The sequence below is a fragment of the Pseudophryne corroboree genome, chromosome 6, assembly GCF_028390025.1.
Source record: "Pseudophryne corroboree isolate aPseCor3 chromosome 6, aPseCor3.hap2, whole genome shotgun sequence".
NCBI lineage: Eukaryota > Metazoa > Chordata > Amphibia > Anura > Myobatrachidae > Pseudophryne > Pseudophryne corroboree.
This window is the reverse complement of record NC_086449.1, coordinates 236893282-236908510: the sequence shown is the minus strand read 5'-3', so window position 1 is coordinate 236908510 and position 15229 is coordinate 236893282. Positions and strand designations below refer to the sequence as shown.

Below are 15229 nucleotides of genomic sequence, written 5' to 3'. Positions count from 1 at the left end.
TATCACTGGCTGTTAAATTAATCTGGCCCTAAGATTGTGTTGTAAATTGACCACTTCTACTGCAAGACTTGATTTTGCTTGTTTGTTTTCCTACTCGCTGGCTACTTGATATAGTATAAGCTGTAGCAATTAGCATATGCTTTTGTACCTGGTATGATATATGCTGTGATTGGTTGCTGATAATTCTAATAATTATATGGGTTGTTGCTGTTCTGAAATGTAGTAGTTTAGAATCTGAATGCAGGTTAAGTAATAATTTTGTAAGTTCTATATAATATTAACTTATTTGACCCCCTTTCTCCCTTTTGATATTAGAGTATGCCCACTGGTGTTTTAATGCCTGTAAAAACTCACATCAAATGCCTTTTTAATAGTGTTAAAGATCATTGCAGGCATTCCCGATGCATTTATCTATGGTAAATGTACAAACTAGAACAAGATGTGTAAAACTAGAACACAATACAAAGCTAGTACAAATTACTGTACAAATGGGCATGGTGGCAGTAGAAACAACTGCTGCTCACATCATGCCCATTCAAATGTGTGTTTCTACCATTTAATACATCAATAAAATAATTGTAAAATACATGCAGGTATGAGCCCTAACTAATTAGCTTTTCTTTTACCATACTAATGATTAGCATACTGTAACGCCTAATGGTTTGTCAAGGTATAATTAATTATGTATGATTGTGTTATCATAGATACACGTACTGTATTCACATGTATTTTGCTTGCGTCCGATTTGTGATCATATAATTATACCGTAAAACAAACAGACGGTAAGACAAAATGACATAGCTTTAATGAAAAATGCACTCTATCATTAAAAATACTTACTGTCTATGCACTGTATTCTTGGCTCTTCCCACTGCCCAGTTGGTAGGCACCGAATTATAGGAACATGGCGCTGTAGGAATCCTTGGTTGCACTGGTATCGAACTAATGAGCTAATTTCATACCGGTCTTTCTTTCTTCCTAATGTATATGCATTCTCAACCACTGGAGGGTCACTACATGCCACTACAAGGGAAAGACAGTACTCTACTTTAATCATCTGAGATACAAAGATTGGGTTATATATAAGGAACATACTAGGGGGTCTACTTACTAAGCCTTGAAAATAGATAAAGTGGACGGAGATAAGCACCAGTCAATCAGCTCCTAAGTGTCGTGTCACAGGCTGTGTTTGATATTTGACAGTTAGGAGCTGATTGGTTGGCACTTTGGCCCTCATTCAGCTTCAGTAGCAGTTTTGTTAAAAAAACAAAACTGCATCTGCTTACAATCGCATGCTGGGGGCCGCACAGCACGTTGCATGGTCGTCCAGCATGATAATCGCATCCCAGCAATGCGATCACAATCCGATTTCGATCGCATCGCAGAAATCAGAAAATAGTTGAAGCCCCTTGCATACACTACCATGCTGCATATGCAGGCACACAGCCGACATGATTCTGATCGCAGGAAATGCGGGTGATGTCACCAGGCTGCCGCTAAAATGGTCATGACTCTCCTGCGTTTCCTGGTGCACTCCCACCCCCAATGCAATGTCACTGCACCTGAACCACCTGTCAATCAAATTGTGATTGCATCCTCCAGGGATGTAATTACAAAGTGGAAGTCCACGCACGTGCTGTGCGGCTGCAGAGCAGATGGATGAAAATCGGCTGCTTGAGATTTTTGGACTTTTAAAACTGAACCTTTATCTCCACACATTTATCGCTCTCCAAAGCTTAGTAAATAGACCCCATAGACTGTTGTTACCTTATTATTTATCATGCAAACACTCAGAATACCTATCTTTTATTCTGCATATCTAGACCACGATGGGGCAACATAGGAGATAAAAGCAGTGACAGAAAGGTCTACAAGTGCCTAAAGTTTTGTAGGCTCAAACACGACTGAGAGACAAATTTGGTTTCATCAGCAAAATTATGTTAAAAAATTATGATTTCTTCATCTTTCCAGTTTCAAAGAATAATTACAGTGTGTAGCAAACAAAATCTATGTTACATATTACAACATCTACAAATGCATAAAGAATCATAAGCCCTGTTGGCTGAGGAAGGTAAATAACACAGAGTGGAATTTTATGGTTTGCAACTGGTATTGAGATATTTTATTTGGTTATTTTTGGTGCAGTTATATAAAGAAGGATTGTTATTGCACGCAATTTTGCTTGGGAGTGTGTGAGCCAATAGGAATGTTTGTGGGAGGGGATTGTGAGGTGATTGATATGGATGGTGCCGGCTTTTAAGCTTTCCCTTGGGAATGTATTTACTACCCACTTGTCAAAATTCCTGTTTCTTCATGCTGGTTTGTGTTTTACAGAAAAGAATCTCATCAGCAGATGCATGTGACGCAGCAAGTAGTTGCACATTATTTGGTGCAGGTATGGAGTGGGTCCAAGTGAATGCTTTTTGTTGCCACCTAAACTCAATTATTTAAATTGCAATTAATTGTTTCAATAAATTTTTACCAATATTTTGCTAAACATAAGTTTCTGTGTTTTATATTACGGATGTGTTTTATGTGTTTAAAGTTTAAAGTTGAAGGCATTTGCCAAGGGACAGAAATTCTCAGCCAATAGGTGGCTGATTGTGTGTGCTAGCTGGGTATTGACATGACAGTAAGTAGTAAAACATGCATTGCACACATAATAGTGATCTGGGCACATGTATGCATAAACTGTACAGAAATATGCTTTTCTCTATGGTAACCATTTTAATACATGTAGATGTTCAAAATAAGTCATATTTGCCGACTGTTATTATCTCCTCACTGGGCTTCCCCCAGAAAGAAGATGCAAGTGGATGTGATGAGGGTGGGGACAGACGATTTGTGTAATTAGGTCCTGCCCCATGGGTAAAATGTACAAATTGCGCTGATAAAAAGAGGGACGGGGCCAAATTACATGATTATTATAGAAACACATCCTATTGGCCCCGCCTCCTCCAATTCAGACCCATGATTATCAGCATTATTCTCACCATCCTGCCCATTTCACTAGGAAGTGGGCAGGATACTGTAGAAATAGAGAAATACCACTCTTCCGTGGGTGTGGGCGACTACATGAAAAATGGGGAGTCTCCCGCAGCTTCTGGGAGAGCAAGTACGTATGCTATAACTGTCAAATTGTGCTGTATCTAGTGCATTTATTTATCTACAGAAACTGTCTGTCTGTCTGTCTGTCTGTCTCTATCTATCTATCTATCTATCTATCTATCTATCTATCTACAGTGCTTATAAATAAAAGTACATTTTCTGTCCATATCATTTCGGTGACCAATATGTAAATCATTATCTATAAATGTATTTTTTTTTCCTCATTCAAGTGAAGCATTTTCCAGGTAAAGGGTGGCTATGGAATAAAGGACCAGTAACTGTTGCTTGGTATAAATCCCATGTCTTTGGCAAGACTGTTGCTAAGCTGATCAGCACTCCAGCCACCTTATTTGGGCCATACATGTAAAATAAAATCACCAATTCTCAGGCTGTCACTGAACGTCTAGTGCACTATAAATAATAGCAACCTTAATTACATTTTTTTTTTTTTGTAAATAACTATTCAATGTCTCCCTATTATGTTTCCCAAGATGCAGTGGCTGGCATATTTATTAACTGTGCCTGGCCTTCGCTGAATCTTGGGTGCTTAGCAACAATATTGAAGAGGATTTTCCTTGAACAAAACAAGTTGTTTCTTTTGAAAATGGCACAAGACTTTCCCTTTTCTGTGGGGGAAGTGAAACAAAGCAAATGACGAGAAAAGGCCAGAAGAAATCACGGCTGTCTGCAACATAGTGGAAGTTAAGCTTAGCTGTATATGTCAGACAGTATTTTTTTAATGTCTATTAAATGCTGTTTTCCACACTTCTACACCAATGTGCATGAAAGCAATAAAATGAAAAGCATTTGTACTGTATGCACTGCTTTCAATGGCCTTACTTTCACTCATGAGCCGTCACCTCCTGTATCTTAAGTATCTCACTCGACTGCGGGAAACAAATAAATCCAGTGTGTAAAAACCTACGTCTTGGGGTTCATATGCAACTGACCAACCCACTGAAAATATGTGCATCTCATTTCACACAATTATTATTATCATTACTCTTAATTTGTAAGGCAATTCAGTGTATGCAAACATTGGGATAGCAGGACACACATAAAACAGGGACATTCAAGGAAGACAATATAACTGTACTCTAGCTATTCATTAAAGAGTAGGAAGGACCCTGCTTTTGAGAGTGCTTACATTCTAATTGGAAGAAAAGAGGGCACAGATGGAACAAGTGGCATAGCTGTGAGGGGGTATTTGATCCTTTTTGGTAATGTCTTCTTTCTGCTTTACACAGTGTAATTCCCTCTGTTACAGTTATGCACTCAGCTGTGTTCCTCTAATAGGTCCGCACTCTAGTACCTTAATATTGCTGCCAATTACTTATATCAGGGCCACCTGGTGATCTGTTGGTTCCAGTACTAAGGGGGGAAAGGAGTGTGGCCAAGCTTGTGGGGGCATGGCAATGCACCACTTTCATTAAGTGGGCCCTGTTCACATGCATCAACTTGGCAGCCTACCCTCTCTGCATCCCTGCCTGATGTACATAAACTGGATGTCTTCATAAGATATAGAACACTGGACCACTGGGCACAAAACCCTGGTAGACTTGAGCTATGGAATACACCTGATTGGATGGTAAGTCAACTTATCTAATCATGTGGCTTCTTGATTATACACTATCCCTGACATTTAAATACTGGACCAACTTGCATTTTAAATATAGAATCCCTCCAGTTTCAATTATATATCTAACTTTAAATTGAGTAAATTACCTGTTCCCTTCTTGCATGTGAATGGCAGGTGGTAGTTGCAGGGCACATCATTCCATTCTCCCTTCTCATGCCAGATCATCACCACACAATCTTCTCCTGTGGCAAAGAAGTTATCTGGCTGGTTTGGCCTCCAGTTTTCATATTGCTAGTAGCCAAAAACACAACATCATTACAGTGTGTTGAAGGATAACTAAACATCATTACCATGGATACTTGAATGCATTTGTGTAAAAATAAACATACATATATGCAGCATGGTTGGTGTTATGGTTAGCCCTGCTGCCTCACAGCACAGAGGTCATGTGTTAGATTTCCACCATCCTAACTTGTATAGTATGTATGTTCTCCCCGTGCCTGCATGGGTTTTCTCCAGGTACTCCTGGTTTCCGTACACAATCAAAAATATCCTAGTGTGTATGTGTCCACTGGGTGGAGGTGAAAATTTAGCTGCTACCAGCGTTGAAAATTTTTTAATTGTTGAATAAATTTACCAAAATGCAAGTGACAGGACAGAGCTTTTGAGAAAGCCCTGTCCTGGTGAATAAGTATCTATCGCAAAGAACACAGTCTTCTGCATTAGGTCTTTGCCGCATGCTGGCAATCCTACTGCACGTGTCCTGAGTTTACACTGGGCATGTGGACCAGCTCAATATCACCCCCAGACCCACCATCAACATGTACAGTAGTGTTGGATGGACAGAGGAGGAGAGCAGCATATGACATAATAGGCTCCCTGTGTTTACCAATATCACAGGTACTGTATGTACACATGCGTCAGCCGTCCACATTAGCTGCAGGGAACCTGAAGCAGGAAGCACAGTGATAACACAAGTTCTCACTCAGCATTCCATTTCTTCGCTGAGATGGACTCTTATCAGAATCCTTCTCCCAGCAAGGGCATAATGCTTAATTTAGGGGAAAATTTAAATTTTCACTTTGCAAATGTAGGTAAAACTGATTTATCACATAAGTAACGTGCATTGTGATAAAGTTGCACTTTAGCATATTGCCTTATTCCTGTCTTATAGGCACATTTAACTGGTATCAGAGTACCTACTGTATTCATTCTTCAAAACTAGTCATAAGGACACAATAGCAAAACAGTGCATCAACCCCACCTGCATTCGTTATACTAGCTGTTTATTCAGAACCCAGCAGTTTCTCCACTGTATGAATATGCTGGAGATTAATTTGCCCATGTTACCACAATTTCACCCTGGTCTGTCTCTTGGACCTGTCTGATGCATATGACATTTTTGACTACTCACTTATCACAAAAATGATGCATTACTGAGATAATCAGGACATTGTCCTATTAAGGTTCTCATTCCACTTATCAAATATCTCATTAATGTGGAGATGTGCTAAGCCTTGGAGAGTGATAAAGTGGAGAGAGATGGGTCTATATACTAAGCCTTGGAGAGAGATAAAGTGGAGAGAGATGGGTCTATATACTAAGCCTTGGAGAGAGATAAAGTGGATGGAGATAACGTACCAGCCAATCAGCTCCTAACTGCCATGTTACAGGCTGTGTTTGAAAAATGACAGTTAATAACTAGTTGGCTGGTACTTTAGGGTCTATTTACTAAGCCTTGAATGGACACACTCTTTATCTGCTCCCATTCACGGTTACAAAGCTTTTTTATAGGATACATCCAATCTTCCTTCTTTCATGCAATGAAACTTCCATCTAGCCGCCAAACCGTCAAGCCTTCCCCAATAACGCACGTTTTCAGGCAAGCTTATAAAATGCCCCAACCACCTTCTTAACCTTCTTATTTTACCTAACTACCACTCTACACAGCTAACAAAAGCCTAGGTTTTTTTTTTTATATACTAAAGCAACACTCTAACCCCAAACTCTCTGTGCCTCTGTATCATACAGCACCACTTAGCATTTTACCCATTGCAGTGTGACTGAACCAATACACACTAGGGGGAATTCAATTGCCGGTGAAGGGGGTGAGTTGCCATTGCCACAATGCTTAAATACCAGCAACGACAGCCTGATTTGCCCTCTTTGCTGGCCAATTTGCGCGCCTGTTAGCAGAAAAGTGCTTGCACCCTATTGTGTAACGGGCACATGTAAAGTGTGGTAGTGTCGGGCGGATTTGCCCATCAAATCCGCCCGGCACATAATTGAATTCCCCCACTATGTGGTACTAAAACTCATATACCAAAATCCTATTTTCCTATAAATTGTAAGCTTGCAAGTTGGGTCTTACCACTTTGTCTGTTTCTTAATAATCAGTCTTAATTTATTACTTATGTTTCTTATCAATTGTGAAATGTTGTGGTGTATACTGGGGCTATATACAGTAAATAATCGCTAATAATAAATTATAAAAATAATGTATAGCCAATCACAGCATTATAATGTTAACAGCAGTGAATTTCTAGGTTTTAGCGAAAGAAGGCTAACATGCTCATCTGAGCATCTAACCAGCACAGAGTATTAAGATAAGACTCCAAGTATACAGGCGTTACATTATGTTGTGTCAATTCCAACTCTTTGGAACACTAAGGATATACCCAACTTGTTTAGTTTATTCACATATAAATGTTTAATCCTTGTGATACATACTTAGCATGTGCCAATAATGAATTCTATATTTTAAACATTTAATTCTGACATTTGTTCAGATGTATGAATTAGGTTTAAGAACACTTACCAAAGGATTGCCATCTGACCATCGGAAATCATTCTCAAGAGTTTTATCATTAAGTCCAATCCACTGATAGTCTTGTGCATTGCCTGTTATTCATTAAATAAGACCCGTTAACGCACACATAAAAGGTTTAATGGACAATAGAGTCTTCTATACTGGTATATACTAGCCTGCAGTTGTAGTGCAGCAATTTACAACAATATTGCTATGGCCCAGCCTACAGTATGTCAGAGCTGGACCATCTTCAGTTAGTCTGATTATATGCACTTCATTTAATGTGCATCCATTTAGTGTACACTAACTTCCTACACAATGCAGAGGTACTGTAGCTACTTTGTAGACTGAACCAATAACTTATGGCTTAGTATACTGCTCGCATATTGCTTCATCCCACAAAGTGGGTGGCGCCTAGTCCTATGCAGTGTTTCAGAGGAAGATAAAAAGTAGAATTAAAAAACAATGATATCTGCTGGATGGAAACGGATTCCAGCACAAATTAACCCTGATCCTAGGTGCACTTTAAGTAAAACTATACCACAGAAAGTCCACTGGTATCACAAATCCTCAATAATAGTATGATCTAGTAAATTCTTTAGCACATTTTATCCCTCTTGGTTCTGCAAACAAATGTAGTGACAAAAAGCTAACTCAAACATTTGTAAAAGTTTAATGTAAAATACTATACTACAAATATTATTTATTTCATCCCCACCTACTTTAATTTGAACTATAAATGCACTTTAATTGACTGGACATCATATTATATAAACACCTAGTACAATTACATATTATAGTGAGACTACTGTAGGTAAAGTTGGAGAGCAATTTGTTTCTGTCAAGCAAAGGAAATGACTATCACTGAAGTACAGAAGCAGGAGTGTTCCTGATGGGCACCACAACTGCAATACTGCTCTTGTGGTAGAGAGGGGGATAACAAGACACTTTTGCGGAAATCACTAGCATACTGTATGTGTGTTGCTGGTTAGCCATGGTCACCATCAAAAAAACTGCAGATATCTTAAGCCGTTATTGGAAGTGATGTCTTTAATTTGCCAGCTGTCGGGGTCCCGGCGGTCAGGATACTGAAACCGGAATCCCGTCACGGGAATCCCAACAGCCGACAATGCTGGCAGCCACTGAGCCAGCAGAAGGGCGAGCGCAGCAAGCCCGCAAGGGGACTATTTGTGCTCACCCCACTGCTGGCATTCTGGCAGGCGGGATGCCGCTGTCAGGATATTGACAGCTGGCATCCTACCCGCCGATAAATCACACTGAATCCAGGTGAACGTAACATTACAAAGTGTGGAATTGTCATTGATATAGATTTCGTTCTTCACAAAAGCTGAATGATCATGTCTGCTGAATATTCCCATACATGCAGCTTAGCTCATACCAGCAACACATTATTTAGGTTAATTAAGTTTGAAGGAGTATGGATGAAAAATGTTGGTACATAGTGAAAGTTTCCTCAAATGAATGAAAGCACAACATTGGAAATCTAACATTTAAAATGAGTTATTTGCCATGCATAGTGATGGCTCACCATTCACAAACTCTTGTTCCTCAGGTGACAGGATGCTAGATAGGTGGGACTGGTGGCTTCTACATTGATTCTCTGCATCCACCCAGGTTTCTCTCTCAGAAAAGTGCTGGTAGCAATGTCCTTGGAATTTGGTCCACCCTTCATCACACATTTCAAGATCTAGGAGATACAAGAGAAAGAGTGAAGTGAGGGTAAACGTCTATAGGTGGGAGATGTGTATCCACCTTGCAGCTTCTTTAAATTGTCGCCACCAGAACCTGTAGAATTCAAAAAGACAATGACATCAGGGGAAACAGAGATAATGTTATTATTGTGTTTCTTTTGCCTGAAATTCTTGAACAAAAAGGAGAGAATCAGACAACCTCACTCAGACATACAGGAATTCATGACTTACAAAAGCAAAAGGAAAGACAATTCAACTGCAGGTTCCTTTGATGAACCATAGGGAGTCAAGAAACTAAGATTAAAGAATCTTAGGCCTTCCTATGATGGCGGTCTCACTGCTCATAAATGTAACTAAATTCCTCCCAAACGTAGGAGTCAAATTTAGTATTTAATACTTTAGATGGTGTATGGTTGTTTTAGAAAGTCTTCTGTCTTCTCATGAGTCAGAGTATGGCAGAAGTCATGTATTGTTTTGTGTCATCATTGGAGCCTCATAAGGCATCAATTGGATAATATGGAAATAATTTGATAGCAGTGTTAATTGTGTTGGCGAAAATGTTAAAAGTATTCGTCAACTACAGACTAAAATGAAAACTGAGATCCACTAACTAAATCTTAATTTAAACAAAACAAAACAAAAAAACAAGCAACTAAGTCTAAAACTTTAAAATCCTTGCTAAAATTAACACTGGAAGTAGCGTTGTACACTTTTAAAGAACAATTATGTGTTCTAGATATTTGCAGAAAATAAATATGACCAGCTGTGAAGGAAATAGGACAGGGTATTGCTCTTGTTTTTTCTAACAAACCTAAGGCATTAATTTGTATATCATATATGAGAGCACTACGGCAAGTCAGTCTCAATATGTAACACATTCACAGCCTACTCAGCCTATATTACTAAACAGATTGTTAAAGTATGCCAACTTCTCATGGGAATTGTTCTTCATCAAAATCCATTACAGTATCATTAAACTGCAAAAGGTATGACTAAAACATTGACTAAGATTAGACTAAAATGAAAATTGAGATCCACTGACTAAATCTTGACTAAAACAAAGCAAATGACTAAAATGTGACTATAAACCAACTACAATTTTAAGTAAGCGACTGAGACTAAAACTAAATTGAAAATCCTTGTCAAATTAATACTGTGTGATAGCGCTCAATTTAGCTTGATTTTAGGAGGACCAATTGCCTGATTAATAATGTTTTTAACAATCTGTATATACCATTTCTAATGAGGAACAAACAGTAATTTATTAGAATATTCTTAATGGCTTAATTGTTTTTCTATAGGTGCCCTATACATGATGCAAGTAGTTTATGCCACTAGTTTCTGTTGAGGACGTTTTTTAACTGGTGTATGGGAAGACCAAAGGAAATAATAGTTGCTTGCCGGGAATAGTTACATGATTTTTAGACATCTAACAATAGAGGATATGACAAATGCAGAATGCGTCTCATTTGGCTGAGATCGTTAAAGCAAAGAATAATTCCTGTTCTAAGGTGATGAGGTCATTAATCTTATTAACAAATAAGAAAAAGAGCATAATATGGATTACATAGACTCTGATAACCTCATTTCTGGAACACACTCCATAAATAGATTGAAATACTTTCTAGGTGGCCTGCCCTGCACACATAAGGTGCATACCTACTCTTCTCTACAGGTAAGCACCCCTGCAAAGTGCAAACAAGATGCGAAGAAGAAACATTTGAAGCTGAGCGCCTTGCTAATGTGTAAATGTCACATCAAGGTGTCAATCCAATTAGCTGCGATTATCTCGCAGGTGCAGTCATTGCGGCAGTGGCCATACTTTGCGGCAGCCCGAATTTGCACAAAAATGCTTGCCACCCCATAGAGGTCCAAGCAATTTTGTGCAAATTGGTGCTCATCCCAAGACGTGTGCGAGATCGTGTGCCATTGCCGGCCTTGAAACACAATGGCACTTTGCATCCTACGTTGCTAATTGGATCAACCCCCAAATGTCCAATCTCCTGTCAGTTCTGATGCATCCCCTTTGTTTGGATAAAAATATATGATTTATATTAGTCATGAGAGTAAGGAGACATCTAGAATCCCTTTATTATACGTGGCATCTTTGTGCATTTACAAGCTATTTGGGAAATTGCGCCTAAATGATGGTCCCTTCCCAAGCGCAACAGGAGTGTGAAAGGGGTCTCATTCAAACTTGAGTACTCTGTACTTAGCAAAGTAATTACCTTAACGTGCTCAATTCCTTGCACTGGCCACTACAAACTATTGCTTCTCTGCAACTATGACTGTCTAGCTCTAACAAGCTACACACTATGGCAGACATCTTGGTACACTTGCGCAAATCAAGGAGAATTGCTTGACTACAAACCAGCATTTTGCAAGGTTAGAATTAAAGAGTTTGGAAAATAGTGTGGATTAAATTGTTTATGTTATCTGTATTTTAAAACTAGCAATAAAACAAGACAGTTTCAAATGTTCCAAATGCTGTTAATTATATTGTAAGCAAGCTACAATTAATCTAACAATGAAAAGAAACATTTTCAGAAAAAGGCAGACACTCTTGTGCTTCCAATATATGCTATTTAAATTAAAACATGAAGTAATTTAATAATTTTGGCCTCTGGTGTATTATGGCCTCTAAACAGACAATTGCCTAAAGTAGACGAGAAAATGAATAGATTTTCCATTACACCAAAGTAACATTGACCTTTTCTGTAGTGCTCAAATAAAAATGCAATTTTCCGTCAGTGCATTGTCTAAATGAAAAAAGGCGGATTTAGTATTTGTGACTCCATAAAAATTAAATAGCCTATGTGAATCTGTTTAGTAATTTCAAAAAAAGAGTTGGTTTAAATTCCATAATTTAGAGTGAACAATGTAGTTTTTTCTTTATGTTTTCTGCTTGTGCATATATTTTGTGCTTATTTATTACTTAGTTACTCAGCAGACCTCTGACATCACAAAAAGGTTGAATGTTTTTAAATGCGAGCAAACTGCACTAAACATTTACTCCTGTTTTGTCATTGTTGTGATACATGATATGGTCAAAAGATCGACACAAGCATCCTGATGCTAAGAATCCCGGCAGAGGTCGAATAAGTATACTTAGCATACCCCCTAACTCTTATGGGCCCTACACATTTGTCGATCCACCGCCAAGTTGCGGATACGGGCGACGGGCGACCCGGCGGCAGGGGTACAGTGACGGGGGGAGTGAAGTTTCTTCACTCCCCCCCGTCACCTGGCTCCATAGCAGTGCATGCAAATATGGACGAGATCGTCCATATTGGCCTGCATGCACAGCCGACGGGGCACCAGTGATGAACGAGCACGGGGCCGCGCACACTGAAATTTATGAACAGTATATCGTTCATTAATGAACGAGATCGTTCATATCTTTCAGTATTCTTGCCCAGTGTGTAGGGCCCATTACCCTCATTTCCCGCAACCTAACCCTAACCCCATCTGCCCCTGCAGCCTAACTCTAATCCCAGAGCCGGCCATAGGCATAGGCAAACTAGGCAATTGCCTAGAGCGTTTGGTATGCCTAGGGGCATCAGCAGCTTCTGCTGAGTAAAATGATATGCAGATACAGCCACAGTCGCGCACAGTATATAGGCATGCTGCATATCAGTTTAATCAGCAGAAGCTGCTTGTGCATCCTGGCCACATAACAATGCAAATAAGATGCATTTTCATTAAAAAAATGTGCCCGACGTTAGCATTGAGGCAAGATTTAGGAGGACACATCTGTTTCCAAGCAGAGGCAGAGGTCACAGTGTTAGTGGCAGTGTGAGTGCTGTGTGCATGTGAGTTGGTTGGTTGTGCAGTAGTGTTCGGAATATGTGTAAGGAGCATTATGTGTGTCATGTAAAAATGCATTAATAATGTGCAACATATGTGTAAGGGGCACTATGTGTGTCATTATGTGTATAAGGGCATTAATAATGTGCGGCATATATGTAACAGGGTACTACTGTATGTGTGTCATTATGTGTATAGGGGCACTAATAATGTGCAGCAAATGTGTAGGGAGCACTATGTGTGTCATTATGTGTATAAGGGCATTAATAATGTGCGGCTTTTGTGTAAGGGACATTATGTGTAAAAGGGCATTAATAAAGGTTGTCATAATGTGTAAGGTGCATTATGTTTATAAGGACATTAATAATGTGCCTCATATGTGTAAGAGGCATTACTGTGTGGAATTGTGTATAAATGCATTACTAATGTGTGGCATTATGTGTATAAGGTGCTCTACTATGTGGCGTTGCGTATAGAAAGGGCACTATTGTGTCGTCTAGTGTGAATAAAGAGCAATAGGGTGTGGTATAATATGAATAAGGAGCAATTTAGTGTGATATAATGTGAATAAGGGGCTCTACTATGAGGAGTAACGTTTATAAGGTAAAGTAGTACTACTGTGTGATGTAATATGAATTATGGACACTATCGCATGATCAAATATGAATAAAGTTGCAGTACTGTGTGGCGTAATTGGAATTAGGGTTACTATTGTGTGGCCATGCCCCTTACCAGCAAAAACACACCCCTTTTTGGGCTGTGCGCCAAATATGCGAACTGTTCAGGGACGTGCAGTCAGGGGAGGCAGTGCCTCCCCTGTCATCAATGATTAAAATAAAAAAGATACATATGACACATTCTGTGTCATATGTATTTTCTTTATATTAATCTAATCATTTTAGATGATTAAACTAGTTTGGGAGGAACAAATAGCTAGTGCCTTCCACTGACAGTGGGAACGGGGACAGAGCGGGGGGCAGGGCCAAACACTGGGCTGTAAAAGCCCATGTAAAAAAACACTGAAAGCGGCACTTCTACAAGTGCCTCGCTGGCAGGGAAAACACGCCCCTGCCAGCGAGGCACATGTGATTGGACAGCGGATCCAGTGCTGGATCCGCTGGTCCAATCACACAGTGGGACAAGGAAGGGACTCAGAGCTCTCCCTTCCGCCACTGAGTACCTGGTGATTTGCAGCTGGAAGAACCGGCGCCCAGAGCCAGCCCTAGCTTCATCTAGGTGCTGACTCAGCAACCACTACTGCTCTGTGGGGCACCCAATGTTCAGCGCTGCTGACAGCTCTGCTCTTGCATATCTGAGCAGAGCCGCCTGCTGTAGCACCAGAAAGGGAGCGGAGTGTGTGTGTGCACTCCAGATGCGGGTAGCCGCCGCCGGAAGGTCCCTGCTGTCAACCGCCGTAGTGTTGTGGGCTCCCTGACCACCAGCCCTAGCAGTGGCTTTGCTCGCTACCGCCCCCTCCTCCTGAGATGAGTGGCCAGACATTCCATCTGTGCCCTTCAGGGTCGCGCTACCCGATGACCCTACAAACTACAGGCTGCCATCCCAGAGCTGCCTGCTGAGACCATCCCGACCATAGGCTGCCGAGCTGGAACTGCCTGCAGCAGCACCCAGCCAGTGTCCAGATTACCCCCGTGCAAGAGCTGGACACAGACACGTGGGTTCGGGCACCAGCGCCTAGCAGTCATTTTCCTCCAGGTGAGATGTGAGCTGAGGGGGGAGAGCACCAGGAATAGGCCAGCGCTATCACTCCTCTCTCCTGTCCCCTATGTCCTGTCCCTATCCACTCTGACCTTGCCCTGTCATCATATTGTGTTTCTGTCACTCCTCTCTCCTGTTCCATCTGTCCTGGTCCTGACACCTGTGTTCTAGCCCTGTCCATGTCACCTCTATCCTGGCTTGCCTTTTGTTCTGCCATCACTGTCCCGTCCCTATCACCTCTGCAGTGGTCCTGTCCCTGTCACCCCGCTCTCCTGTCCCCCCTGTCCTGGTCCTATGACCTCTGCCCTATCTCTGTCCTGTTCCCTCAGTCCTATCACCTCTGTACTATCCTCACTGTATTGTCCCATTCCCCACTGTCATACCCCTGTCCCCTCTGTCTCAGCACTATCACCTCTCTGCCCTGTCCATATCCCCTCTGACCTTGCCCTATCACCTCTGTTGTGTTCCTGTCACTCCTCTCACCTGCCCCATCTGTCC

At 40.7% G+C, this 15229-nt stretch overlaps 1 protein-coding gene across 1 annotated transcript in view; it reads right to left on the bottom strand.

The window, feature by feature from the left end:
- The window catches only part of ACAN (aggrecan), a 119543-nt gene that overhangs the window by 1081 nt on the left and 103233 nt on the right, over positions 1-15229 (bottom strand). The window contains exons 14-17 of the mRNA XM_063925777.1: positions 9046-9204; positions 7506-7588; positions 4834-4978; positions 841-1023 (exon numbers count right to left, since the gene is read on the bottom strand). Coding sequence (XP_063781847.1) covers positions 841-1023; positions 4834-4978; positions 7506-7588; positions 9046-9204 — 570 coding nt within the window. The remainder of the gene's footprint in view (positions 1-840; positions 1024-4833; positions 4979-7505; positions 7589-9045; positions 9205-15229) is intronic.